Source organism: Bufo bufo, chromosome 5, assembly GCF_905171765.1.
Source record: "Bufo bufo chromosome 5, aBufBuf1.1, whole genome shotgun sequence".
Classification (NCBI taxonomy): Eukaryota; Metazoa; Chordata; class Amphibia; order Anura; family Bufonidae; genus Bufo; species Bufo bufo.
Window position 1 is genome coordinate 352942767 of NC_053393.1, and position 26940 is coordinate 352969706.

The following is a 26940-nucleotide window of genomic DNA, read 5'->3' on the forward strand; positions in this document are numbered from 1 at the left end:
TTTATTTTTCATTTTTTTGACCCAGACCCACTTTGATCTTGAAGATCCGGTGGGTCTTATGTCTGTATAATACAGTACAGTACAGTATATAGTGTATTGTACTGTATTTTACTTACACTTTGTCTGAACAGATCTATGCCTTTAGCCTGAGAAGGCTTCCTGTTGCCATGGGAACCTTCCCCGTCTGCTCAGTTGTGGCCACAACTTCGCAGATGGGGAAGGATAAGGAGGGGGGCTCCCTCCCTCTGTGACCCCATCCTGTCTGGGGGCTGCAAAGGCACAGCAGCCCCCCGATGGGAGAGGGAGGGAGCTCCCTGACCCTGACAGTTAACCTTTTTCATACAGCGGTCCGTACGGACCGCGGTATGGAAAGGGTTAAATGGCTGACATCTGAGCAGATGTCAGCCGTTTATACCAGAGTGTCAGCAATGTGCTGACACTCTGGTATAACCACTGGCCACCAACGAATTTTCAAGAGGAGGTGGGGGATCGCGATCCCGCCTGCCGCACCGCACGCCTCCCGGACCGCCCGCACCGCCCGCAACCCCCCCCTGCACCACCCGCCGGCATAAAATCATGCAGGGGTGCAGGGGGGGGTGCAAAATCGACATTTTGGGCATTTTAAAGTTTCTGATCTCTGCAGTCAGGGACCGCGGGGATCAAAAACTGAAGGAAGCGCAGCAAACCGCAGGTCTGAATTGACCTGCGGTTTGCGGCGATCGCCGATACGGGGGGGTCACATGACCCCCCCTGGCGTTGTGACAGGATGCCGGTTGAATGATTTCAGCCGGCATCCTGTTCGGATTAACCCCCACAGCTCCGCAATCTCGATTTAAACTTAGGATGTACCGGTATGCCCTGAGTCCTTAAGGATTCGGGAAATTGGGCGTACCGGTATGCCCTAAGTCCTTAAGGGGTTAAATGGGAAAAATTATGAATATTCCAAAAAATTTATATATAGCACTATATCGGAATATATAGTTTTTCGAATATTCGCTGTATTGCTATATATTCTTGTTTTAGAATATTACAAATGTTCAAAAAAACTAATATATTCGATATAGTGCTATGACTCATTGGCCTACAAGCAAGAAGCAGGGAGGAATCATGTTTTTGCTCGGCAATTTAAAAATTTGTGATAAAAATTTGCATTACAAAAATTCGCATATTACGCGTTCATTACATTGTCGATTTTTGGAGTAAAAAAATCATAGAATATAACGAATATTCAAATTCGCGAATATTCGCTGAATATTCTACAAAATATTTGCGAAATATCACGAATTTGAATATGACCCCTGCCGCTTATCACTACTCAGAAGCTGTAGCATATCCAAATCATTCTTTGGAGCCCATCGACTTACAATTGCCTTGTGCAAAAGGCGAACATATATGAGGCTGACAAAATGTGCAAACCGTTTCATTCCTTTCAATTCCCGTTGAGGAATATTCAACTGTTTAGTGAAGAGGACAATTTTAAGTGCATATATTGCCTTTACCATCCACCTTGTTTGATGCAGAGACCCTGGGATCCTGAAACTGAAGTCGTTTTTAGACCAACCCCCTAGGTACAGGAGTGAGAGTAGTAATAAAAGTGATCAATGTGTGCAACCCCTAAATATTATCCAATCTTCTTGAAATTTAGCATATATATCTTTTACATCACTGAGACTCGTAAGCGTAAGCAAAGTGATCTGAAAATCCCTTCTTTGGAAAAATGAAATACCCTAATTTGTTATTCATGTTTCACGGACCCGCAAAACAACGGTCGTGTGCATGAGCCCTAAGGGCTCATGCATACGACTGTATGTATTTTACGGTCCGCAAAACACGGATCCGCAAAAAATATGGATGACATCCATGCGCATTCTGTTTTTGCGGAACAGCTGGCCCCTAATAGAACAGTCCTATCCTTGTCCATAATGTGGACAATAAGGCTACATGCACACAAACGCATTTTGCTTCCGTGTCCGTTCCATTTTTTTTGCGGATTGGATGAGGACCCTTTCATTTCAATGGGTCAGCAACGTATGTCTGTTCCGTAGCCCCTCAAAAAATATAGAGCATGTCCTATTCTTGTCTGTTTTGCGGACAAGGATAGGCATTGTTACAATGGATCTGCAAAACAACGGAACGGACACGGACAGAAAATACGGTCGTGTGCATGAACCCTAAGGCCTCATGTACACGACCGTGCCGTGTTTTGCGGTCCGCAAAATGCGGATCTGCAAAACACAGATGCCGCCCATGTGCGTTCCGCAATATTCAGAATGGAACGGGCGCCCATAATAGAAATGCCTATTCTTGTCCGCAAAATGGAGTGTTGTCCGCATCTTTTGCAGCCCCATTGAAGTAAATGGGTCCTCATCCGAGCTGCAAAAAATGCGGCTCAGATGTGGAACCAAACAACGGTTGTGTGCATGGGTTTAAGCCAACACCTAGGCTTTTTTGGTGCTACAAAATTAATTTTAACTATTAAAAGGGTTGTCTGGGTTCAGAGCTAAACCAGGACATATCCCCGTTTTCACCTAGGCAGGCCATCTGATATGAGCATCAGACCATTTCATGAGCAACGGAGCATTTCAGAGCTTTTTCATTAGAGCCTATGACGTATCGGGCCACTGCTAGGCGGAGGCTTCCGTCTAGCAGTGAGCCTGGTGACGTCCCCGGCACTCATGGGCTGGCTTTAGCGCTGCCCTAGACTGTAAAACAGCCTAGGGCAGCTCTAAGGACCGTCCATTACTGCTGGTGACATCACCGGCAACACTGCACGTCTGGCAGTGTTAAAAATATAAACAAACAGCCCTTACCTGCACAGTACAGAACAGGGAAATGGAGAGCATCAGAGCATGAAATGCTCCTATGCTCATATCAGAGGGGCTGCCTGGGTGAAAACCAGGATATGTCCGGGTTCAGTTCTGTGCACTAAAGGTCCTTTTACATTGACTGATAATTGGGCCAACATTTGTTCATTACATAGTTACATAGTTACATAGTTAATACGGTTGAAAAAAGACAAAAGTCCATCAAGTTCAACCAAGGGATGATTTCATTGATGATTCTGTATGGGGGAGAGTGATTGCTGTAGCGATCACTTGTTCCCATACAGAGAAGATGATTGCTGCATGTAAATGCAGATTTTGTGTCCTCTGAAGATCAGGCAATTATTGGGAACAAATGGTTTATTGCTGATAATTGCCTGTAACATCAGTCTGTGTAAAAGGACCATTAGTTGCATGCAACTCCATGTGTTACATTGGACAACAGCTACAGCTCAATGGTGAAAACTGGGAAAGTCTTGCTACAAAATTATGCGTGTAGCACTTTTAATTGATTTTGTCCATTGAGCTATAGCTGTAGTCCAAAGCAGTAAACTGACTTGTATGAAATCTACTTCTTTTTGCAGCTGTCACTCTATAACATCAATCAGTGCTACTCAAAGTCTAGGTGTAGCCCCAGCCTAAGATGTCCAGGTAAGGTTCTGCAATGACAAAAGCAAACTATGGGAAAGGAGACTGAATAAAGGCAATTAGCCCAATTATAAGGGTGCTATAATGTGTGTGGTTAAAGCCATGGGTACCACAACATGGTCACTACTAATTGCCAGACCTCACCTAGACTTGCCACTAGAAACAAATGAGCAGTTCATGTGTGGCTGGGCAATTAGTAGTAACTGCAGTGCAGTACACATGGCTCAAGCCACACATGTAGTAGCATGCCATGCAGTTTCCAAATACAGTAAGGTCCATAAATATTGGGACATTGACACATTTCTAAAATTTTTGGCTCTATACACCACCACAATGGATTTGAAATGAAACGAACAAGATGTGCTTTAAATGCAGACTGTCAGCTTTAATTTGAGGGTATTTACATCCAAATCAGGTGAACTGTGTAGGAATTACAATAGTTTGCATATGTGCCTCCCAATTGTTAAGGGACATAATAATAATCATAAACTAAAGTTTCACTTTTTAATACTTGGTTGCAAATCCTTTGCAGTCAATTACAGCCTGAAATCTGGAATGCATAGACATTACCAGACGCTGGGTTTTATCACTGGTGATGCTCTGCCAGGCCTCTACTGCAACTGTCTTCAGTTCCTACTTGTTCTTGGGGCATTTTCCCTTCAGTTTTGTCTTCAGCAAGTGAAATGCATGCTCAATCGGATTCAGGTCAGGTGATTGACTTGGCCATTGCATAACATTCCACTTCTTTCCATTAAAAAACTCTTTGGTTGCTTTTGCAGTATGCTTTGGGCCATTGTCCATCTGCACTGTGAAGCACCGTCCAATGAGTTCTGAAGCATTTGGCTGAATATCAGCAGATAATATTGCCCGAAACACTTCAGAATTCATCCTGCTTCTTTTGTCAGCAGTCTTTTGTCAGCAGTCACATCATCCGCATCCGGAGGGCCTGTCTGTTCCATTGGCAGCCATACATGCCCACGCCATGACACTACCAGCACCATGCTTCACTGATGAGGTGGTATGCTTAGGATCATGAGCAGTTCCTTTCCTTCTCCATACTCTTCTCTTCTCATGACTCTGGTTCAAGTTGATCTTGGTCTCATCTGTCCATAGGATGTTGTTCCAAAACTGTGAAGGCTTTTTTAGATGTCGTTTAGGAAACTCTAATCTGGCCTTCCTGTTTTTGAGGCTCACCAATGGTTTATATCTTGTGGTGAACCCTCTGTATTCACTCTGGTGAAGTCTTCTCTTGATTTTTGACTTTGACACACATACGCCTACCTCCTGGAGAGTGTTCTTGATCTGGCCAACTGTTGTGAAGGGTGTTTTCTTCACCAGGGAAATAATTCTTCAGTCATCCACCACAGTTGTTTTCCGTGGTCTTCCGGTTCTTTTGGTGTTGCTGAGCTCACTGGTGCATTCCTTCTTTTTAAGAATGTTCCAAACAGTTGTTTTGGCCACGCCTAATGTTTTTGCTATCTCTCTGATGGGTTTGTTTTGTTTTTTTCAGCCTAATGATGGCTTGCTTCATTGATGAGCTCTTTGGATCTCATCTTGAGAGTTGACAGCAACAGATTCCAAATGCAAATAGCACACTTGAAATGAACTCTGGACCTTTTATCTGCTCATTGTAATTGGGATAATGAGGGAAAAACTCACACCTGGCCATGGAACAGCTGAGAAGCCAATTGTTGTATTACTTTTGGTCCCTTAACAAGTGGGAGGCACATACGAAAACTGTTTTAATTCCTACATCGTTCACCTGATTTGGATGTATATACCCTCAAATTAAAGCTGACAGTCTGCAGTTAAAGGATATCTTTTTTGTTTCATTTCAAATCTATTGTGGTGGTGTATAGAGCCAAAAATGTTAGAAATATGTTGATGTCCCAATATTTATGGACTTCACTGTATGTACAAATACACAGGTGTGTGCTTGAACATCCGCATCCGGAGGGCCTGTCTGTCTCAGCTCCTCAATCAGTACTTAACCCTATAAAAAGGCTTACACAGCTGAAACACGGTATCGTTGGATCAGTAAAATCACACACAATGTCAGTAATACATGAGTGTTCTGTCTTCTTCATGTTCGAGGACAACTGAGGGCATAAGAATAGTTTACCTCTCTCTATATATAAAACCTCTACATATATTAACCTGCCTGCTTTAGTGTAATTTACAGGAGATATTTTGTAAAAAATTCTTCTCACATGTCTGCATGTTTAGATGGATATTTTTAGTTTTACCAAATATACTGTAGTTTGACCAATCACACAAATGTTCCAACAGAAATGTCAAAAATGGTCATAAGGTGAGCAGCATTTTGTGGGTTCCTATGAGTACATCCTGTCAACCATAATAGCTCCAGGGATTAATATCACTTTCAGATGGTCATATGCAGGCTCGGACTGGCCTACAGGGGTACAGGTGAATTCCCTGGTGGGACCCTGAGCAAGGTGGGCCCCTAGTCTCTCACCCCCTGCACAAGTGGCACATAACACATTAGATTTACTGCACTACATACATATATTCAATGTACAGCACCTCAACCAGCCTATGTTCATATAAAAAACTTGTTGAATTATTTATTATATTTGAATGTATCCGTTTGGTGGGCCTCCAAAATAAATTTTACTGGTGGGCCCGTGGTACCCCAGTCCGACACTGGTCATATGCAAGTCAGTCTGTGATTATATGGCAAAAATGGCCAGAGTCTATTAAATTGTGATATGTTTCTTTCTCCTATTTAATTACCTCATTTTTTAAAAGTTCTAAACAGCTGCGCAACTTCCCATAGACTTTTGGACCAGCGTATTTTTCTGTACCAAAGCTGAATTGCTGTATCCAGTTACATCCTTGAGAATATAGGAGCTTTTCAGGAAGCTGTAAGAACAAAACAGACATTAAAAGGGGTTGTGCAACTAATAAAAAAGTATCCTATTCAACAGATATTGCAGTTAATACCACCATTTATGAAAACTACCTTAGGCTAAATGCACACGGCTGTGGAACACGGACGTGAGCGGTCCGTGGTATCCTGGCCTGGTATCCTGCTGACAGCAGGAGCGCACGGCGTCAAGGGACCAAAAGTAATACAACAATTGGCTTCTCAGCTGTTCCATGGCCAGGGGTTATGCAACTAATAAAAAAGTATCCTATTCAACAGATATTGCAGTTAATACCACCATTTATGAAAACTACCTTAGGCTAAATGCACACGGCTGTGGAACACGGTCGTGAGCGGTCCGTGGTATCCTGGCCTGGCATCCTGCTGACAGCAGGAGCGCACGGCGTCATTGGTTGCTATGACGCCGTGCGCTTCATGCAGCCGCTGCACTACAGTAATTCACTCGTATAGATCACACAAGTGTATTACTGTAGTGCAGCGGCGGCATGAAGCGCACAGCGTCATAGCAACCAATGATGCCGTGCGCTCCTGCTGTCAGCAGGATGCCAGGCCGTGTTTCACGGCCGTGTGCATTCGGCCTTATTCTGAAGTTATTAGCCTATACTTGCCCTTGTGGCAAATCTGTTTTAATATTTAGTTGCTGTATGTTACAGCCTGCATTGGAGACTTAGGTCTCATGCACATGACCGCATGTATTTTGCGGTCCGCAAAAAATACGGATGACATCCGTGTGCATTCCGTATTTTGCGGAACGGCTGGTGCCTAATAGAACAGTACTGTCCTTGTCCGTAATGCGGACAATAATAGGACATGTTCTATTTTGCGGAACAGAAATACGGACATACGGAAATGGAATGCACACAGAGTACCTTCCAATTTTTTTGCGGACCCATTGAAATGAATGGAACGGACATAGAAAGAAAATACGTTTCTTGTGCATGAGGCCTTAGGATGGGTCATTGGTAAGAACAATGGGCGTGGTTAGTATCACATGATACTGCTGATGTCAGGACATATGTCACTGCCCTGTCCTGAAGGGACAGCAGGCACATGACAAACTAACCGCAAATTTGGTGTGATTAAAATAAACTTTACAATGAAAAGTAGTTTGTGGCACAACCTCTTTAAATGGCCTTGGGGTAAAATATCATTCTTCGCTCAATGCCCCATAATGCCAAATTGAAAACAAAATGTTGAAAATCTTCTCTTATTTATTGAAAAGGATAAAATGAAAATATTGCATTGTGGTAAGTATTTTCAGACCCTTTACTCAGAACTTAGTTGAAGCCCCTTTGGCAACAAATACAGTCTCTAGTCTTTTTGAGTATGATGCCACAAGGTTTGCACACCTGCATTTGTGGATTTTCTGCTATTCTTCTCTGTAGATCCTCTCAAGCTCTGTCTGTTTGGATAAGGACCATCAGTGTAAAGCCATTTTCAGGATTTCTCAGTGAAAAAAGTGGCCTAAACAGGTGAAAATGCTCCAAACCCAGACACTGTAGCATGTCTATAACCGGGGGAGAAATTGCTCCCCCGGTTACACGATACAGTGTCTGGGTTTGGAGCATTTACACCCGTTGAGGCCACTTTTTTCAGTGAGTTTTTGTCTTTATGTGTATGGAATGTGCCACTTTATTTTGTTGGTAACGTTCTTTTGCACTTGGTAGCTTCTGTGTCACATGGTCTGTTGTGGGTGCGGCTCACAGCTTTATTCTACCTCACAGTGCATTGGTGATACCACTATGGAAGCCTGTGAGAGTCTGGCTGTGAGCTGGTTTCTAGAACTGTTCAGACCCTGTTCACACACCACGGGCAGTTGAGTGGTAGGACCCCATGCGTGCTGAGACACCGTGACGTGGTGCATGAGGGGCTCCGATATGTTCCTGACTGGAAGATATTGGCAAAGTTCTCAGCTTTTAACATCGTCTTGAGGAATTAACTAGTATTGTCAGTTGCGTATCATTTTGGTGCATTTTTTGCAGTGATTTGTGTATGTATATTTTTTCATCTGCACAATGTATCATTTTGTGTAAGATGTCCTTGTGGTGCATGCGGTCCGCCCCGGCATCCTCCATTGTACGCATTTCTTTTCTGGGGATTGCCGTTATCTGCGGACCGCATGTGGTGGAATTGCTCCCCCGGTTATAGACACGCTACAGTGTCTGGGTTTGGAGCATTTTCACCCGTTTAGGCCACTTTTTTCAGTGAGTTTTTGTCTTTATGTGTATGGAATGTGCCACTTTAATTTTGGTTTGTGCATTTTCAGGATTCCAGAGAAGTTCGATAGGGTTCAAGTCAGGGCTCTGGTTAGGCCACTCAAAGACATTCACAGTATTGTTCCTAACCACTCCTATGTTGTTGTTGTTACGGCGCAGTGTGGTAAATACACTCCACACGGAACACAGAAGGGAAGGTAAAAGGCATTAGGCCTGGAACCTAGGGAAAGGGTCACACCTAGTGAGTCCCTACGCTGAGCCCTGACTGCTATCAGTATGAACAGACCTAGATGGTAGGAATGTTCATTCACAGGAACCTAAGCCCTAGCTAACCCTAACAGGGCCCTGCAGATAGTGTCAGGACATGGATGGCCTATTCCTTCCCAGATGAAGAAATAGGAGACCCCCTCAGGCCTAATATCAGCAGGTAGGGGAAAACAACAAATAGCAAAGAAGATAAACTTAACTCCCAGAAGTATGCAGATGAGCAGGAACGCAGAGACAACCAACACCAGGACTTCCACAAACAAAGAGCTATCAACCGCATATCATGATGGGTGAGGCTGAATTAAATAGAGGAGAAGGAATGACCACTTAAGCTACACCTGAGACAAGAGGTGTGGTCATCCCCAGCAACAACACAGAAAGGTGAAACCAAAAAGGCTGTCAATCACATGCAGCCAGTCTCCTCGATCTTCTAGTTCCTGTAACAGGTGGGACCGTGACAGTTGTTTTGCCCATTTGTGTAATTGTCTTTTTGGAAGGTAAACTTTCGGCCCAGTCTGAGCTCCAGAGCACTCTGGATCAGGTTCTCAATCTACAGAATATCTCTGTACATTCATCTTTCCCTCAACTCTGACTAGTCTCCCTGTCCCAGCTGTTGAAAAATAGCCCACACAGCATGATGCTGCCACCACCATGCTTTACTTTAGAGATGGAATTGGGCAGTCCCTGGTTTCTTCCAATGATGACGCTTAGAATTGAGGACAAAAAGTTTCATTTTGGCTTTATCAGATGAGATAATCTTGTTTCTCATAGTGGAAGAGTCCTTTAGGTGCGTTGTATTATTTTTTTATTTTTCAAACTTTCATGTGTCTTTTACTAAAGAGAGGCTTGTTTCTGTCCACTTTTCCATAAAGTCCAAATTAGAGGAATGCTGCAGTGATAGTTGACCTTCAAAGATGATCAAGAGAAATGGGAGGCACCCAGAGCTTAATTTTAAATGTCATAGTCAAGGGTATGAATACTTATGTCCAGATGCAATTTCAGTTTTTCATTTTTTTTATATTTGCAAACATTTATAAAATTCAAAGGCACATAGTTATTATGGTTGAAAAAAGACACAAGTCCATCAAGTTTAATGAAGGGGATGTAATGGTTAGGATGTGAATTCTGTTTTCCCTTTACCATTATGGGTTATTAGGTGCAGATTGATGGGGCAAAACTTTTTTTTTTATTTTAGCTTAAGGCCGCAACATAAAAAAAAGTGAAGGATTCTGAGCGCACTGTATCTATGCCCCACTGTATGTGAATTGAAGAATATTTGGAATAAGAGACAGTTAAATAACTCACAACAGTAAATATTACAAAATCTGATCAAACTTTTAAAGAAATCTAAAACTTCACACCTATAGAAAAATAGAGAAAATGCATCATAAACTGCTTAAAGTGTTAGCCACACAGTAATAATAAAAAAAGTTTAAAAAGAAAGCTTTAAAGGGTTTCTATCACTTTGTATCACATAATTAGCTGTCAGACACTAGCGATCTGCTAGTGTCTGCTCTGGCCAACCATCCTACTATAATCGCTTGTGGGGCAGCGGTTTTGCTAAAAAACGAACTTTAATAAATATGCTAATGAGCCTCTAGGTGCTATGTGGGCGTCATTAGCACCTAGAGGCTCCGTCTACCTTCATAAACAGTCGCCGCCCAGCGCGTCCCTCCAGCCCGCCCATCTCCTCCTGAATGCGATCCTCCGTGTGACGCAGCGGACGAATTCTCGCGCATGCGCCGTGCGCGGCTGTATTCGGCGCATGCGCATTGAATGTCTGCTCCCAGCTCAGACGTCTCAAATGCGCCGAATACAGCCGCGCACGGCGCATGCGCGAGAATTCGTCCGCTAGCTCAGACATCTCAAATGGGCCGAATACAGCCGCGCACGGCGCATGCGCGAGAATTCGTCCGCTGCGTCACACGGAGGATCGCATTCAGGAGGAGATGGGCGGGCTGGAGGGACGCGCTGGGCGGCGACTGTTTATGAAGGTAGACGGAGCCTCTAGGTGCTAATGACGCCCACATAGCACCTAGAGGCTCATTAGCATATTTATTAAAGTTCGTTTTTTAGCAAAACCGCTGCCCCACAAGCGATTATAGTAGGATGGTTGGCCAGAGCAGACACTAGCAGATCGCTAGTGTCTGACAGCTAATTATGTGATACAAAGTGATAGAAACCCTTTAAAAACCGCTTTCAAAAAGTTAAAAGCAATAATACTTCACTACCCCACCATCCCTACCATTTGATTCCTGTCCCCCGTCTCTGTACTTTTGGTCCTCAACATGGAAATGTGAGCCCCAGCACATGGAAACCCTGTCTGTGGAGATGTAACTGCTGCTACCAATCACTAGCCTCAGCAGTGACGTGTCTTCAAGTGACACATGAGCTCAGAGGTTCAGGCATGTATCACAGCTGAGGTCAGTGAATGGCTGCATTGGTCAAGTGACCAGGAGGTGACATTATAACATTTGATCCAATGGAAACAGGAGCCTCAGTACTAGAATGGAGGAACTTTCAAAAGGTAAGAGTTCTTTCTTTGTCTTAAAGTGACCATACATATTCAACAGCTGTCGGTCGAATGATTGTTTGGATGACAGCTATCTCTCCCAACTCCCTCTTGGCTCCCCCATAAACATACAAGTTTGGCTCAGAGGAATATGTGTGTGTATTCAATAGAGAGAGGGGAGAAAACCACTGCCAGACACTTCTGGTGGCAGCTTATCTCCCGGGAGAACAAAAGGACTGGATGAAAATATTCACTTTCTCCAATCCCCAGGAGAGAGTTGGGAGCTCCCCACCCACATTAGACTGTCAGCCGAACCTGCTAAGAACAGTTGGTTTGGCCAACAATACACTAATGTGTATGGGACCCTTTAAACAGTTTTCCTTTTTAATAAAATAATTGTATGCGTGTTATAGAAGTACAGTACCTTTAGGATATCTTTCTCCTTCATCCATCCAGGAAAAGGAATTGCTTGACTGAAAACTTGGAACATGACAGCCCTAAGTAAACAGTAGTTATCCTCTTTTACTGGTTGTAAGGTCTTGATGTTATGTTTCCAGTACAAATCTTCATAGGCCTATAACATTATACACAGGTATACATTTAGTCTTTAAAGAGTAAGGGTACTTTCACACTCGCGTTTTGGGCAGATCCGTCATGGATCTGCAAAAACGGATCTGTAACAATAATACAACCGCATGCATCCGTCATGAACAGATCCGTTTGTATTATCTGTAACATAGCCAAGACGGATCCGTCATGAACTCCATTGAAAGTCAATGGGAGACGGATCCGTTGTCTATTGTGCCAGATTGTGTCAGAGAAAACGTATCCGTCCCCATTGACTTACATTGTGTGCTCAGTTTCGTCAAGCGGGCAGCAAAACGCTGCAGGCAGCGTTTTTGTGTCCGCCTCCAGAGCGGAAGGGAAACTGATCGGAGGCAAACTGATGCATTCTGAACGGATCCTTTTCCATTCAGAACGCATTAGGGCAAAACTGATCAGTTTTGGACTGCTTGTGAGAGCCCTGAACGGATCTCACAAGCGGAAAGCCAAAACGCGAGTGTGAAAGTAGTCTAACTAAAATTTTATAAAACTTTCTTAAAAATGTTCTAAAAAGCCTAAAAATAATTTTTCTCATATACTTTATTAGTACAGGGAGTGCAGAATTATTAGGCAAATCAGTATTTTGACCACATCATCCTCTTTATGCATGTTGTCTTACTCCAAGCTGTATAGGCTCGAAAGCCTACTACCAATTAAGCATATTAGGTGATGTGCATCTCTGTAATGAGAAGGGGTGTGGTCTAATGACATCAACACCCTATATCAGGTGTGCATAATTATTAGGCAACTTCCTTTCCTTTGGCAAAATGGGTCAAAAGAAGGACTTGACAGGCTCAGAAAAGTCAAAAATAGTGAGATATCTTGCAGAGGGATGCAGCACTCTTAAAATTGCAAAGCTTCTGAAGCGTGATCATCGAACAATCAAGCGTTTCATTCAAAATAGTCAACAGGGTCGCAAGAAGCGTGTGGAAAAACCAAGGCGCAAAATAACTGCCCATGAACTGAGAAAAGTCAAGCGTGCAGCTGCCAAAATGCCACTTGCCACCAGTTTGGCCATATTTCAGAGCTGCAACATCACTGGAGTGCCCAAAAGCACAAGGTGTGCAATACTCAGAGACACGGCCAAGGTAAGAAAGGCTGAAAGACGACCACCACTGAACAAGACACACAAGCTGAAACGTCAAGACTGGGCCAAGAAATATCTCAAGACTGATTTTTCTAAGGTTTTATGGACTGATGAAATGAGAGTGAGTCTTGATGGGCCAGATGGATGGGCCCGTGGCTGGATTGGTAAAGGGCAGAGAGCTCCAGTCCGACTCAGACGCCAGCAAGGTGGAGGTGGAGTACTGGTTTGGGCTGGTATCATCAAAGATGAGCTTGTGGGGCCTTTTCCGGTTGAGGATGGAGTCAAGCTCAACTCCCAGTCCTACTGCCAGTTTCTGGAAGACACCTTCTTCAAGCAGTGGTACAGGAAGAAGTCTGCATCCTTCAAGAAAAACATGATTTTCATGCAGGACAATGCTCCATCACACGCGTCCAAGTATTCCACAGCGTGGCTGGCAAGAAAGGGTATAAAAGAAGAAAATCTAATGACATGGCCTCCTTGTTCACCTGATCTGAACCCCATTGAGAACCTGTGGTCCATCATCAAATGTGAGATTTACAAGGAGGGAAAACAGTATACCTCTCTGAACAGTGTCTGGGAGGCTGTGGTTGCTGCTGCACGCAATGTTGATGGTGAACAGATCAAAACACTGACAGAATCCATGGATGGCAGGCTTTTGAGTGTCCTTGCAAAGAAAGGTGGCTATATTGGTCACTGATTTGTTTTTGTTTTGTTTTTGAATGTCAGAAATGTATATTTGTGAATGTTGAGATGTTATATTGGTTTCACTGGTAAAAATAAATAATTTAAATGGGTATATATTTGTTTTTTGTTAAGTTGCCTAATAATTATGCACAGTAATAGTCACCTGCACACACAGATATCCCCCTAAAATAGCTAAAACTAAAAACAAACTAAAAACTACTTCCAAAAATATTCAGCTTTGATATTAATGAGTTTTTTAGGTTCATTGAGAACATGGTTGTTGTTCAATAATAAAATTAATCCTCAAGAATACAACTTGCCTAATAATTCTGCACTCCCTGTATAGATAATATTCATTTTGCAGTTTTCCTACCCAAATAAGCACCCAAAGTCCTGGGTGCCTATTGTGCTTTAGAAACAGTATTCTAGTACAACGCTGACCTATCAGCGCTGTATTGGAGTATGGATTTCACTGGGGCTGCACAGGTAGGATCACATATCACATCGCTGCTTCTGCCTGTGCCCATCTCAGCTAGGCTACATTCTTGCATATAATCACAGCTAAGACGATATCCTGTCAGAGGGAGAATAAACACGGATGGTATGTATAAATTGTATAATCACAGGGTACCACCTGCCATAAAACGTAGCCTTCATTGTATAATACGTATTATACAATAAAGGCTACGTTTTATGGCAGGTGGTACCCTGTGATTATACATTCTTGCATAGCACATCGGTACCCTGTACCCTGTACCGATGTGCTATGACAGGGTTAAGCTGAGCGGAGTGGGCTACTGCCTGTGCCCACTAAGCTCAGGTGAAAGCTCTGCATAGCACATCGGTACAGGGTCTCCAATGTGCTATGCAGAGATTTCAGCTGATTGGAGCCAGCACAGACAGGAGCCCGCTCCGCTCAGCTAAATCCTGGACTGGGCTATTTAGAAATGTTTTAAACAATGTTTTATTAAAGTTTAGTTACTCTTTAATATATCAATATGGCAATCTACTCAAGAAAATAATGTAGCACCAGTATATTATATATATATATGTGGCCTGCAGTGAATTAAAGGGAACCTGTAAGGTGGAACATGGTGTTTGAGTTACAGGCAACATGTTATGGAGCAGGAGCATCTGAACAGATTAATGTATAGTTTTGTGGAAAGAAATTCTGAAAAGATTGCAAATTATACATTTAAATTCCTCTTAATTCTGGGCTTTGAAGTCAAGGAGGTTGTCTTATCAGTGCTTGACAGCCTTCCCTCTATGACTGAAAACACAGAGATAGCTGACAATCACTGATAGGACCGCCTCCTTGACAAATAAATGCATAAATGGCAAAGACAAACACAACCACATGGAGAGTGCACAAAACACACCGGGACATCAAGTTATAGCATTGCAAGTGGTGGAAAAGGTGGGATGGAATAACAAGTATAAATAAATACAAAATCAAACCATGTGGCTCCCCCACCTAGATAAAAAACCATGATTCACTTGGCACCTCCGAGAGACCCCGACACTTGTTTCGCGTCAGCTTCCCCTGAGGAAGATGACGTGACATTGGCAACATTGGTTGATGGATTGCAGGGTGGTCGTAACCATGGAAACATGGAAGCAGGGTATAATGTGATTAAAAAAATGAATCTAGCCAGCAAAAAAGACAATATGGACAATCATAATACATTAGTAAGTGCCTTGTATTAACTTTCTCTACATGATAATTGCCAGTGAGACAACCCCTTTAACATTCACCATGCCATGCCTTCGCAAGCATTAATATTTGTTTTATTGTCTGCATTTCATATTCCCTATTGTAATGTATTGCCCCTGCTAATTACTTTGCCAACAGCGCCATCTACTGTCTTGATGCAGCTCGGTTTTACACCATTTCCTATACTAGTAATTAGCTTCTGCTGACCTGTCTTAAGTTTGGCTATTCCAGCCACCTTAGTTTTCCCATCAGCCCCTTGGGCCCTGCCCCTTCTTATTGCAGAAGCCATCTTGTCCTCATGGAAGCCAGACATGTTGTCTGTCTCTCTCCACCATTAGCCTCATCCTGATGTTTAACCCTACCTAGGGTTGCCACCTTTTCTTCAAGCCAAACCCGAACACTTTAGCACCTCGTGGCAATTTTTTGGGTAACGTATACACTATGCACGCGGGCAGTGGATCATGACCCATCACCTGGCTTCCTGCTTTCCAGTGAAGACGGCGTTCAAGTGAAAGAACACCCGCTTCAGAGGCAACCTAGCTTCCTGACCAATCAAGAAGAGGGGCGGTGAGTCATGATTTCAATCCGCTTCGTGATTGGCTAGGAAGCCGGATTGACTTTTTTGCAGAGAGCGTACCACTTTTTTGTAGGCCAGGACGCGAGTCATGACATACTGCCCAGCTTGCTGATTGGTTAGGCTGCCTAGCAACAAGTGAAGCAGGCTTTCTAGCTAATCAAGAAGCCAGGAGGCGGATGATAACCCACCTCCCGACTTCCTGACTGGAAAGGAAGTCGGCTGTATGCTCCCTTGGCGCTGCCAGTCAGAGCAACATCTCCCTCCAACCGGAAGGTCCAATATCGGGGAAGGTATCGGAGCATTTGGGCGAGTACAAGTACTCGCCCAAATACTCTGTATCGGCAGCGATATTAGTATCGGTATCAGTAGTTTGGGGGTACATCTATAGTGAAAATCCATTTTATTGATAGTTGTCATTGAAACGACAAGTGCATTTCTGGGCCTGATGAAGGGGACCCTGCACGGCCCCAAAAGCACTTGTCGATTGGACGACAACTATCAATAAAATAGATTTTGCACTAACATGAAATTTGAATGTCTGTATTTGGACGATATGTATTATTGCACATAAAAGATGCCCCCACAAAACATGTCACTGGTTACCTGTGGCATTTTTTTTATGGGGGCATGTTTTATGTGCAATACTAACAAGTGGCGTGTGTGCCCCCCCCCCCTTCCAATTAATATTTTTTTTATTAAAAACGATCTTCAAATGTTTTAAATACCTTTCTCAGATGAAAAGAAGAGCTGCCTGGAGTGGAGCAGCTCCATGAGCAGGCGGCTGCCAGAGAATGATTTCTCCTTTCCCAGACTCCCTCCCTCTCTGATGTCACTTCCTCTAGTACTGACTAGCAGAGAGAAGGAGAGGGAGGGAGAGGAATGCTTCTTTAGAGAGCTGCCTGCCCTTTACACACATGCTGCGCAGTATGCAGTCACAGCTCCAGTCCAGTGGCAGCCTCCAGGTCACAGGCACTGCCACGTCTGCCACTATTCCTATCCTATTCTTTAATCCTTCCTAAATTCCTGCACACATGCATTGCACAGTTACGCAGTCACTCTCACTCAGACACAGTGCTGCGGCTCGCTCTGTCGCTCAGCTGATCTCGCGCCGGCAGGCAGTGACAGGCTCAGTCAGCTGACCTCCTCCACTGCTGACTGACAGTCCTGTCCTGCTCATCGCTGGCAGCAGCCGCCGCTGACTGCCTGACTCAGTCTGACATCACTGATGATCACGCTCACTCACCGCCAGCTGTGATGACAATTGACAGTTGAGGGCAGACTGGGCAGGCAAGAGTAGAAGAGAGTCTCTGCATGAATCTTCCTGTGCCCGGGTCTGAGAAAGCCTTGTACCCGGGCACAGGATTACAAACCCGGACTGTCCGGGTCAATCCCATACGGGTGGCAACCCTAACCCTACCATAGCACAGTCTGTGAGTCTTACTACCTTTCTACTCATCCCACACTGGTTATCTTCGTATTGATGTCTTCTTTGCTGTACCCACGCTAGTACTATGCAGTCTTGCCTACATCTGTCTTATTCATGCCATTTGTATATCTATGTTTGTGTTTACATGTGCTCTTATTATATTGTGTCATGTATATATTTGCCTCATAGTAAGCAATGTTATATTTCTTGTAGTTTTACACTGATCCTTTCAATAAAATCTGTAAAGGACCCTCAGCGTCTACCTCAGTGAATTGTTAGGAAAGAGTTTAGCTGCCTTTCAACTCATTCTTCTGTCAACATGTGAGGGTGGCAGAACAGTAAAATGACTACTATTAGATGGGGTTGAAGAACAGGACACTGATCCCCGATCAGTAAGCGGAAGCTACCGCACCCAGGCTGGATAGCATGTCATTGATCCCTGGTCAGCGAGACTTCCTACAGACGCCTCCTGCACACTCTTCCCTGCTGCCTTCAGATCGCTACGCAGAAGTATAGCACCTCACAGGTCGAACAGCGGTACACTATCCCCACGTGGTTCCACCGTTCAGCAACACAGCAACAAGTAACAATTGCAGCAGTCAAGCCCGCAAACAGACATCATGTCAGACAAAAGATCTGAGAAATATGCAACACGTTCCCATATAGGCTCAGGAGCCTCAAGGAGGTCAGTGAGCAGCACCGCAATTGCCACTTCCAGGGCAAGGGCAGAAGCAGCAAAAGTGAGAGCTGCCTTTGCTGAAAAGGAGTTGGAAATGAAAAAGGCACGTTTAGAAGCTGAAAGAGAACTACAAAGATCCCTCTTTGAAGCTAACCTTGAAAAACTTGCTGTGGATAAAGAAGCGGCAGAAGCCGAAGCACAGGCTTTATAGGAAGCAGCATATCCAACTAGTGAAAGACTCAGAAACATACTTGGGCCTGAACCTAGTCATCGTGACATCTAGCTACGTACCTCAGACAATGTACTACAGCACTCCAAGTCAGACGACTACCTGCATTCAGCACCAAGAGTGGAGTCACCCCCTGCTGGTAAGCCACAACAAGAAATTGTCACACAGCCGGCAACCTCTGCTGACCAAACACTCTACTTTAAGCAAGAGAGTAATTCCGTCTGCATCCCATCCTCAGTGCAACATGCACCCAAACCAGCAAGTTCCTGCAACACAGTGACTGCCTTCCAGATGTAAGGATCGGGTGGCGGCGCATCCCCAGATCACTCACGCAGAGACCAAGAACTGTCAGATTCCCTCAAGTTCTTTGCACACCACGAGCTACTCACCAAAGGACTCTCGAAGTTTAATGACCATCCTGAAAGCTACAGGGCATGGAGAGCTTCATTCAGAAATGCGACTGCCGGCCTAGACCTCTCCGCAAGTGAAGAGACCGATCTGTTAGTCAAGTGGCTAGGAAACTAGTCAGCAGAACATGCAAGGCACATCAGAGATATCAACATCAACTACCCAAGCAGAGGCTTAGACATGATATGGGAGAGGCTCGACGAGTGTTATGGCACCCCGGAAATGATAGAGGAATCACTCTTTAAAAATGTAGAGGATTTTCCTAAAATTCCTAACAAAGTTTTTTTTCCACCTGTTAAGAGAGTTAGGTGACCTACTGATGGAACTCCAAGTCGTCAAGGCAGAAGGAGACCTGCTAGGCCTCACATCCCAAGACACAGCCCGTGGTATTAAATCCATAGTACAGAAGCAACCATAAATACTGCAAGAGAAGTGGCTCAACAAAGGCTCTAACTACAAACAATGACACAATGTCTTGTTTCCTCCATTTTCTTTCTTTGTAGACTTTGTACACCAGCAGGCAAAGACTAGAAATGATCCTAGCTTTGACTTCTCTATGTTTGATTCTGCTTATACAAAGTCAGGTAAGCCGGCTTTAGTCCGTAATCTCAAAAGCACACCTATCACCGTACACAAAACAAATGTATCTCCTACAGATTCTTCACATAAAACTTACAGTAGTGCAGAGACTGAAAGGGCCCTCACAAAAGACGATTTACCTAGCTAAAGACTACAAAACTAGCATTACCTGCTCGGAGTGGAACAGCCAAGTACACAATACAGCTCTACACCCAGGGCCAGCACCATGGACCCTTACACCTTCAGACTACACCACAGAGCACGGCAGGGAGGAGAAAGATGCTGCACCTCCTGAAGTGACACCCCAATGTACTCAGGTCTGTGGGGAGCAATCCTGCTCCAAGATTTGTCTCGTTACAGTTTACCCCATAGGCCACAAAGAACAGGCTCTAAGACTGTATGCCATCCTTGATGATCAAAGTAATAGATCACTCGCTAGCTCAGTTTTCTTTCACATCTTTAAGATCAAGGGACTCGGCTCTTCCTATTCACTTAAAACATATACTGGCATGAGTGAAGAAACAGGGAGAAGGGCCACCGGCTATCAAATTGAATCTCTAGATGGTCAAACATCCCTGTCTCTTCCTAAAGTATTTGAATGCAATCATATCCCAAACAACAGGGAGCAAATTCCCACACCAGAGGCAGCATTCCACCACGGACACTTGAAAATCATAGCACATCTCATCCCTACACTTGATCCCCAAGCCAAGATAGTCCTTCTGCTTGGGAGAGATATCATCAGTGTCCACAAGGTGAGAAAACAAATAAATGGCCCTCGGAATTCCCCATATGCTCAGAAGCTAAACTTAGGGTGCGTCATTGTAGGAGACAATTGCCTAGGAAACATTCACAAGCCAAACACTGTGAACTCTTTCTATACAAACATAGAAACATAGAATGTGTCGGCAGATAAGAACCATTTGGCCCATCTAGTCTGCCCAATATATCTGAATCCTATGAATAGTCCCTGGCCCTATCTTATATGAAGGATAGCCTTATGCCTATCCCATGCATGCTTAAACTCCTTCACTGTATTTGCAGCTACCACTTCTGCAGGAAGGCTATTCCATGCATCCACTACTCTCTCAGTAAAGTAATACTTCCTTATATTACTTTTAAACCTTTGCCCCTCTAATTTAAAACTGTGTCCTCTTGTGGTAGTTTTTCTTCTTTTAAATATGCTCTCCTCCTTTACCGAGTTGATTCCCTTTATGTATTTAAAAGTTTCTATCATATCCCCTCTGTCTCTTCTTTCTTCCAAGCTATACATATTAAGGTCCTTTAACCTTTCCTGGTAAGTTTTACACACTGGAGAGCAGACGTCCATCCATTTTCCAACCTTGTCCTAACTAATTTCTTGTAAAGGAGAAACTTGTCAACTCTCTACATCCAAACATCATGGAAGGTAGTTACACCAGAGACTGCTCGTGTGACAGTGACAGCGATCACCTAGAGTGCACTGTCTTCCAAAGGACAAAGGAAGATCATAAAATAACTTACTATATTGAAGATAAAACCTTCCTCAAGATAATGGAACAGGGATTTCACAAAGATGAGACAAATAGCTGGGTAGCGCCCTTACCTTTCAAAACACAGAAACCCTCTCTTCCCAACAACAGAGAGCAACCATTAAAACACCTTGCTTTTTTAAAGCACAATTTCAAAAAAAAGCCGGAAATGGGAGAACACTTCTTTTCATTCATGGGCAAAATATTTGAAAATGGCCATGCAGAGGTAACTCCACCCCTGAAAGAGAGGGAAAAATGCTGATATCTACCAATATTTGGTGTCTACCACCCCAAGAAGCCAGGACAGATACGTGTGGTGTTTGACTCCAGCTCCCAGTATTAAGGAGTCTTCCTTAATGGTGTTCTTTTAACAGGACCTGACCTCAACAACACCTTATTGGTGTTCTCATCAGATTCCAGAATGAATCAATTGCCATAATTGCTGATATACAACATTCACTGCTTTCTTGTTAAGGAAGAGCATAGGAATTTTCAGCGGTTCTTCTGGTTCAGAGATAACAACCCTAGCAAGGACATTATAGAATACCATATGAAAGTACATGTTTTTGGCAACAGCCTGTCTCCCGCAGTAGCTATTTATGGACTAAGACGGCCTGCTCAAGAAAGTGGGAAAGACTCAGATGAGTATGTGGCGCAGTTTGTTGAATGAGACTTCGATGCAGATGATGGTCTAAATCACTCCCATCTCCTGAAGCTGCAATAAGCCGGCTCAAAAAGACTCAGAGCGTGCTAGCAGGTTCTAATCTCAGACTGCACAAGATAGCCTCTAACAGCAAGATTGTTATGGAGGCCTTCCCCACTCAAGACTACGCCAGCGATTTGAAAGACCTGGACCTAGCTACAGACTCTCTACCCATACAGCGCAGTCTAGGGCTCAATTGGGACCTCAAGTCTGATACATTCACTTTTCAAGTCGACTCAGACAAAAGACCCTTCACACGACGAGGTGTCTTGTCCACTATCAACAGTCTATACGATCCCCTTGGATTTTATGCGCCTGTGACCATCCAAGGTAAGACCTTTCTCCGAGAACTAACTGCAGACTCAAGTGATTGGGACAACCCTCTTTCCCCTGAAAAAGAAGCATTGTGGGTAACATGGAGAGACTCTCTGAAGGCATTATCTGACTTACACATTCATAGGCCATACACACACATCACCCATGCAGAAGTTCACTCTAGAAGGGTGTGTGTATTTTGGGATGCCTCAGTTAAAGCTATAGCTGCAGTTGCTTACTTGAAAACCATAGACGTTACAGGTCACGTCTACATTGGGTTTGTGATGGTTAAAGCTAAGCTGGCGCCGTGTCCAGAACCCACCATACCTAGACTGGAACTCTGTGCTGCTGTTCTCGCCATAGAGCTAGCAGATCTGATTACATTAGAACTAGACCTACGCATGATAACTTAAGGAGTTCTACGTGCAGCCGGATTCTGGATAATAGGAGCCAAGAGACTTGTAAGTAAAGTCATGTATAACTGTATCACCTGCCAGAAACTCTGCTGTAAATGCCAATCACAAAATATGTCTCTGAACCTCCTGCAGACCATCTCAGTACAGAACTTCCTTTCACTAATGTGTGTCTTGATGTGTTTGATCCCTGGTCTGTTACCACACGACACACATAAGGAGGTCACGATAACAGCAAGGGTTGGACTGTAATATTCACATGCATGTGCATTCGAGCCGTAAATATAGAAGTTATAGAGTCATTGGACATATTCAGTTTAAAAAATCCCCTCAGATGTTTCATTTCTATCAGAAATAGGGGAACCAACTTTGTTGGAGCTTGTAAAGAACTGGACATTCTCTCATACCTTGATGTCAACCAGGTAGAGAGACACCTTTCTGTATAAGGTTGAACCTGGACATTTAACCCACCTCACTCATTTCACATGGGAGGTGCTTGGGAGTGCAAGATCGGCATTGTCTGCAGAATTCTCGATTCTATCTTTCTGCAGCTCGGCACTTCAAGGCTCACCCATGAGACTCTCACAACCTTCATGGCTGAGGTAGTAGCCATATTCAATGCAAGACTATTGACTTCCATATCTAATGATCCAGAGGATCTACTTTTGCTTACTCCTTCCACTCTTCTTACCCAGAAGATTAATGTTGCTACAGTTCCTTCCTGTGAGTTTACTGCCAAAGACTTATACAAATCCCAGTGGAAGAGGGTTCAAATGCTAGTAGATCTTTTCTGGGACAAATGAAGAAAGCAGTATCTTTCCACTTTACAGACAATAGACAATTGGCAGGCCAGTAAACCCAACATAGAGCCTGGAAATATTGTTTTAGTAAAAGACACTCAGTCAAAGAGGAATGAGTGGCCTTCAGGATTGGTGACTAAAGTGTTCCGAAGCCAACATGTGAAAGTCAGAAAAGTGAAGGTCAAGATTCCCAGGCAAGGCGGAAAGCTGTTTCTCAGACCCGTTTCTGAACTAATCTTGTTGATCTCTTAGTTCAAGTTATATATGGTATCCCTAGATACAAGATGGGGAGTGTCATGCCTTCGCAAGCATTAATATCTGTTTTATTGTATGTGTTTCATATTCCCTATTGTAATGTATTGCCCTTGCTAATTACTTTGCCAACACCGCCATCTACTGTCTTGATGCAGCTCGGTTTTATACCATTTCCTATACTAGTAATTAGCTTCTGCTGACCTCTCTTAAGTTTGGCTATTCCAGCTACCTTAGTTTTCCCATCAGGCCCTTGGGCCCTGCCCCTTCTTCTTGCAGAGGCCAACTTGTCCTCATGGAAGCCGGACATGTTGTCTGTCTCTCTCCACCATTAGCCTCATCCTGATGTTTAACCCTACCATAGCACCGTCGGTGAGTCTTACTACCTTCCTACTCATCCCTCACTGGTTATCTTTGTATTGCTGTGCTCTTTGCTGTACCCATGTTAGTACTATGCAGTCAGCCTCCCTCATGGTTAGTCAGCCATCTTGCCTACATCTGTCTTATTCATGCCATATGTATTTCTATAAAGAAAAAAATAAGGGGTTGGGTCAGCACAACCTGCCTGTGGGTGCAGATCACTATGGCGAAATACATATACAAACGGAAAATGCAAATGTGATCGCACACTACATCCAGCACTCTGCCCTCCATGCTGGATGAGACATTGGTTTATATTTTGGCCAAAGCATAGTAAGCCACTCACCGCGTCAAGGTCGTCTCATGAGTGGTCCCTAACTCTTGTTCCTACCTGTTCATGGGCCATGACAGCCACATAAAATCCAGGGAATGCAGGTCAGCATGCAAGCCAAGTACACTTTGCTTGTAACCCCGTCCGGTGCCATTACAGCTTTCATCGGATCCAGGGATGCTACTACCAACATGCATGCTGAACCCACCATACACTTCTCCTGGAGCCAGATGGCTAATGGTAGGTTCTATACAAGCAGACTCAGTTTTATACTGACTTTAAAACCAGCCTCAAGGACAGATTAACTGGTCAGGTGTGCAATGACTCCAAGGAGATCGCCACGCCTCCAATATATACTACAAAGAAAAAAATAAGGGGTTGGGTCAGCACAACCTGCCTGTGGGTGCAGATCACTATGGCGAAATACATATACAAACGGAAAATGCAAATGTGATCGCACACTACATCCAGCACTCTGCCCTCCATGCTGGATGAGACATTGGTTTATATTTTGGCCAAAGCATAGTAAGCCACTCACCGCGTCAAGGTCGTCTCATGAGTGGTCCCTAACTCTTGTTCCTACCTGTTCATGGGCCATGACAGCCACATAAAATCCAGGGAATGCAGGTCAGCATGCAAGCCAAGTACACTTTGCTTGTAACCCCGTCCGGTGCCATTACAGCTTTCATCGGATCCAGGGATGCAAGTACCAACATGCATGCTGAACCCACCATACACTTCTCCTGGAGCCAGATGGCTAATGGTAGGTTCTATACAAGCAGACTCAGTTTTATACTGACTTTAAAACCAGCCTCAAGGACAGATTAACTGGTCAGGTGTGCAATGACTCCAAGGAGATCGCCACGCCTCCAATATATACTACAAAGAAAAAAATAAGGGGTTGGGTCAGCACAACCTGCCTGTGGGTGCAGATCACTATGGCGAAATACATATACAAACGGAAAATGCAAATGTGATCGCACACTACATCCAGCACTCTGCCCTCCATGCTGGATGAGACATTGGTTTATATTTTGGCCAAAGCATAGTAAGCCACTCACCGCGTCAAGGTCGTCTCATGAGTGGTCCCTAACTCTTGTTCCTACCTGTTCATGGGCCATGACAGCCACATAAAATCCAGGGAATGCAGGTCAGCATGCAAGCCAAGTACACTTTGCTAGTAACCCCGTCCGGTGCCATTACAGCTTTCATCGGATCCAGGGATGCAAGTACCAACATGCATGCTGAACCCACCATACACTTCTCCTGGAGCCAGATGGCTAATGGTAGGTTCTATACAAGCAGACTCAGTTTTATACTGACTTTAAAACCAGCCTCAAGGACAGATTAACTGGTCAGGTGTGCAATGACTCCAAGGAGATCGCCACGCCTCCAATATATACTACAAAGAAAAAAATAAGGGGTTGGGTCAGCACAACCTGCCTGTGGGTGCAGATCACTATGGCGAAATACATATACAAACGGAAAATGCAAATGTGATCGTCTGTCTCTCTCCACCATTAGCCTCATCCTGATGTTTAACCCTACCATAGCACCGTCGGTGAGTCTTACTACCTTCCTACTCATCCGTCACTGGTTATCTTTGTATTGCTGTGCTCTTTGCTGTACCCATGTTAGTACTATGCAGTCAGCCTCCCTCATGGTTAGTCAGCCATCTTGCCTACATCTGTCTTATTCATGCCATATGTATTTCTATGTTTGTGTTTACATGTGCTCTTATTAAACTGTGTCATGTATATATTTGCCTCATAGTAAGCAATGTTATATTTCTTGTTGTAGTTTTACACTTATCCTTTCAATAAAAGCTGTAAAGGACCCCTAGCGTCTACCTCAGTGAATTGTTAGGAAGAGTTTAGCTGCCTGTCAACTCATTCTCCTGTGAATGTGTAAGGTTGGCAGAACACACCATATGTCTACTTTATGCTGCCATCATTTTGTAAATGTTGTTTTATTTTTTTTAGGACATTAGAAGGCTTAGAATTTTAGAAGCAATTTTTCAAATTTTTAAGAAAACTTCCAAAACCCACTTTTTTGAGGACCAATTCAATTCTGAAGTCACTTTGAGGGGCTTACATAATAAAAAATTACCTATAAATGACCCCATTTTAGAAACTACACCTCCTAAAATTATTCAAAACTAATTTCACAAACTTTGTTAAGCCTTTACGTGTTCCACAAGAATTAAAGTAAAATGGAGGTGAAATTTCAAAATGTCACTATTTTTGCAGATTTTCCCTTTTAATCTATTTTTCCAGTAACACAGCAAGGGTTAACAGCCAAACAAACTTCAATATCGATTACCCTAATTCTGCAGTTTACAGAAACATGCCATATGTGGTTATAAAGTATTTTATGGAAACAAAAGGGAAGGAGTGCCATATGGTTTTTGGAGGACACATTTTGCTTGAATGGTTATTGAGCACCATGTCGCATTTGAAGACCCTAAGATACCCCTACATTGGAAACTCCCCAAAAAAGCCTATATGTGGTCATAAAGTGCTGTAGGGGCACACCGTAAGGTTTAGAATAAAAGGAGCAGCATATGGCTTTTGGAGGGCAGATTTTGCTGGAAGGTTTTTTGGGAGCTATGTCGCATTTGAAGGTACCTTATGGTAACCCTACAGTGGAGACCCCCCAAAAAGTGACCCCATTTTGGAAACTACACTCCTCAAGGAATTAATTGAGGGGTGTAGTGAATGCTTTGACTCCACACGCCTTTCATAGAATTTAGTTAAAAGAGTTAAGGTGCTAACCTTAGTGTTGTGATGAGCTACAAGTATATACGTGTAGTTATGGAGACCTGGATATGACCAGCCAGGCTTAAAGATGTGTGGACAAGTGGACAGAAGAACTGAGTAAAAAAGATCATTGTGTC

General features: G+C 43.7%; 1 protein-coding gene across 3 annotated transcripts in view; it reads right to left on the reverse strand.

Moving 5' to 3' along the window:
- The window catches only part of OTULINL (OTU deubiquitinase with linear linkage specificity like), a 96688-nt gene that overhangs the window by 33567 nt on the left and 36181 nt on the right, over positions 1–26940 (reverse strand). For 2 of the 3 annotated variants that reach the window (XM_040433119.1, XM_040433118.1), the window contains exons 5-6: positions 11798–11947; positions 6225–6353 (exon numbers count right to left, since the gene is read on the reverse strand). In XM_040433119.1, the coding sequence (XP_040289053.1) occupies positions 6225–6353; positions 11798–11947 (279 nt within the window). The remainder of the gene's footprint in view (positions 1–6224; positions 6354–11797; positions 11948–26940) is intronic. The other variant, XM_040433121.1, reaches the window with a different exon arrangement.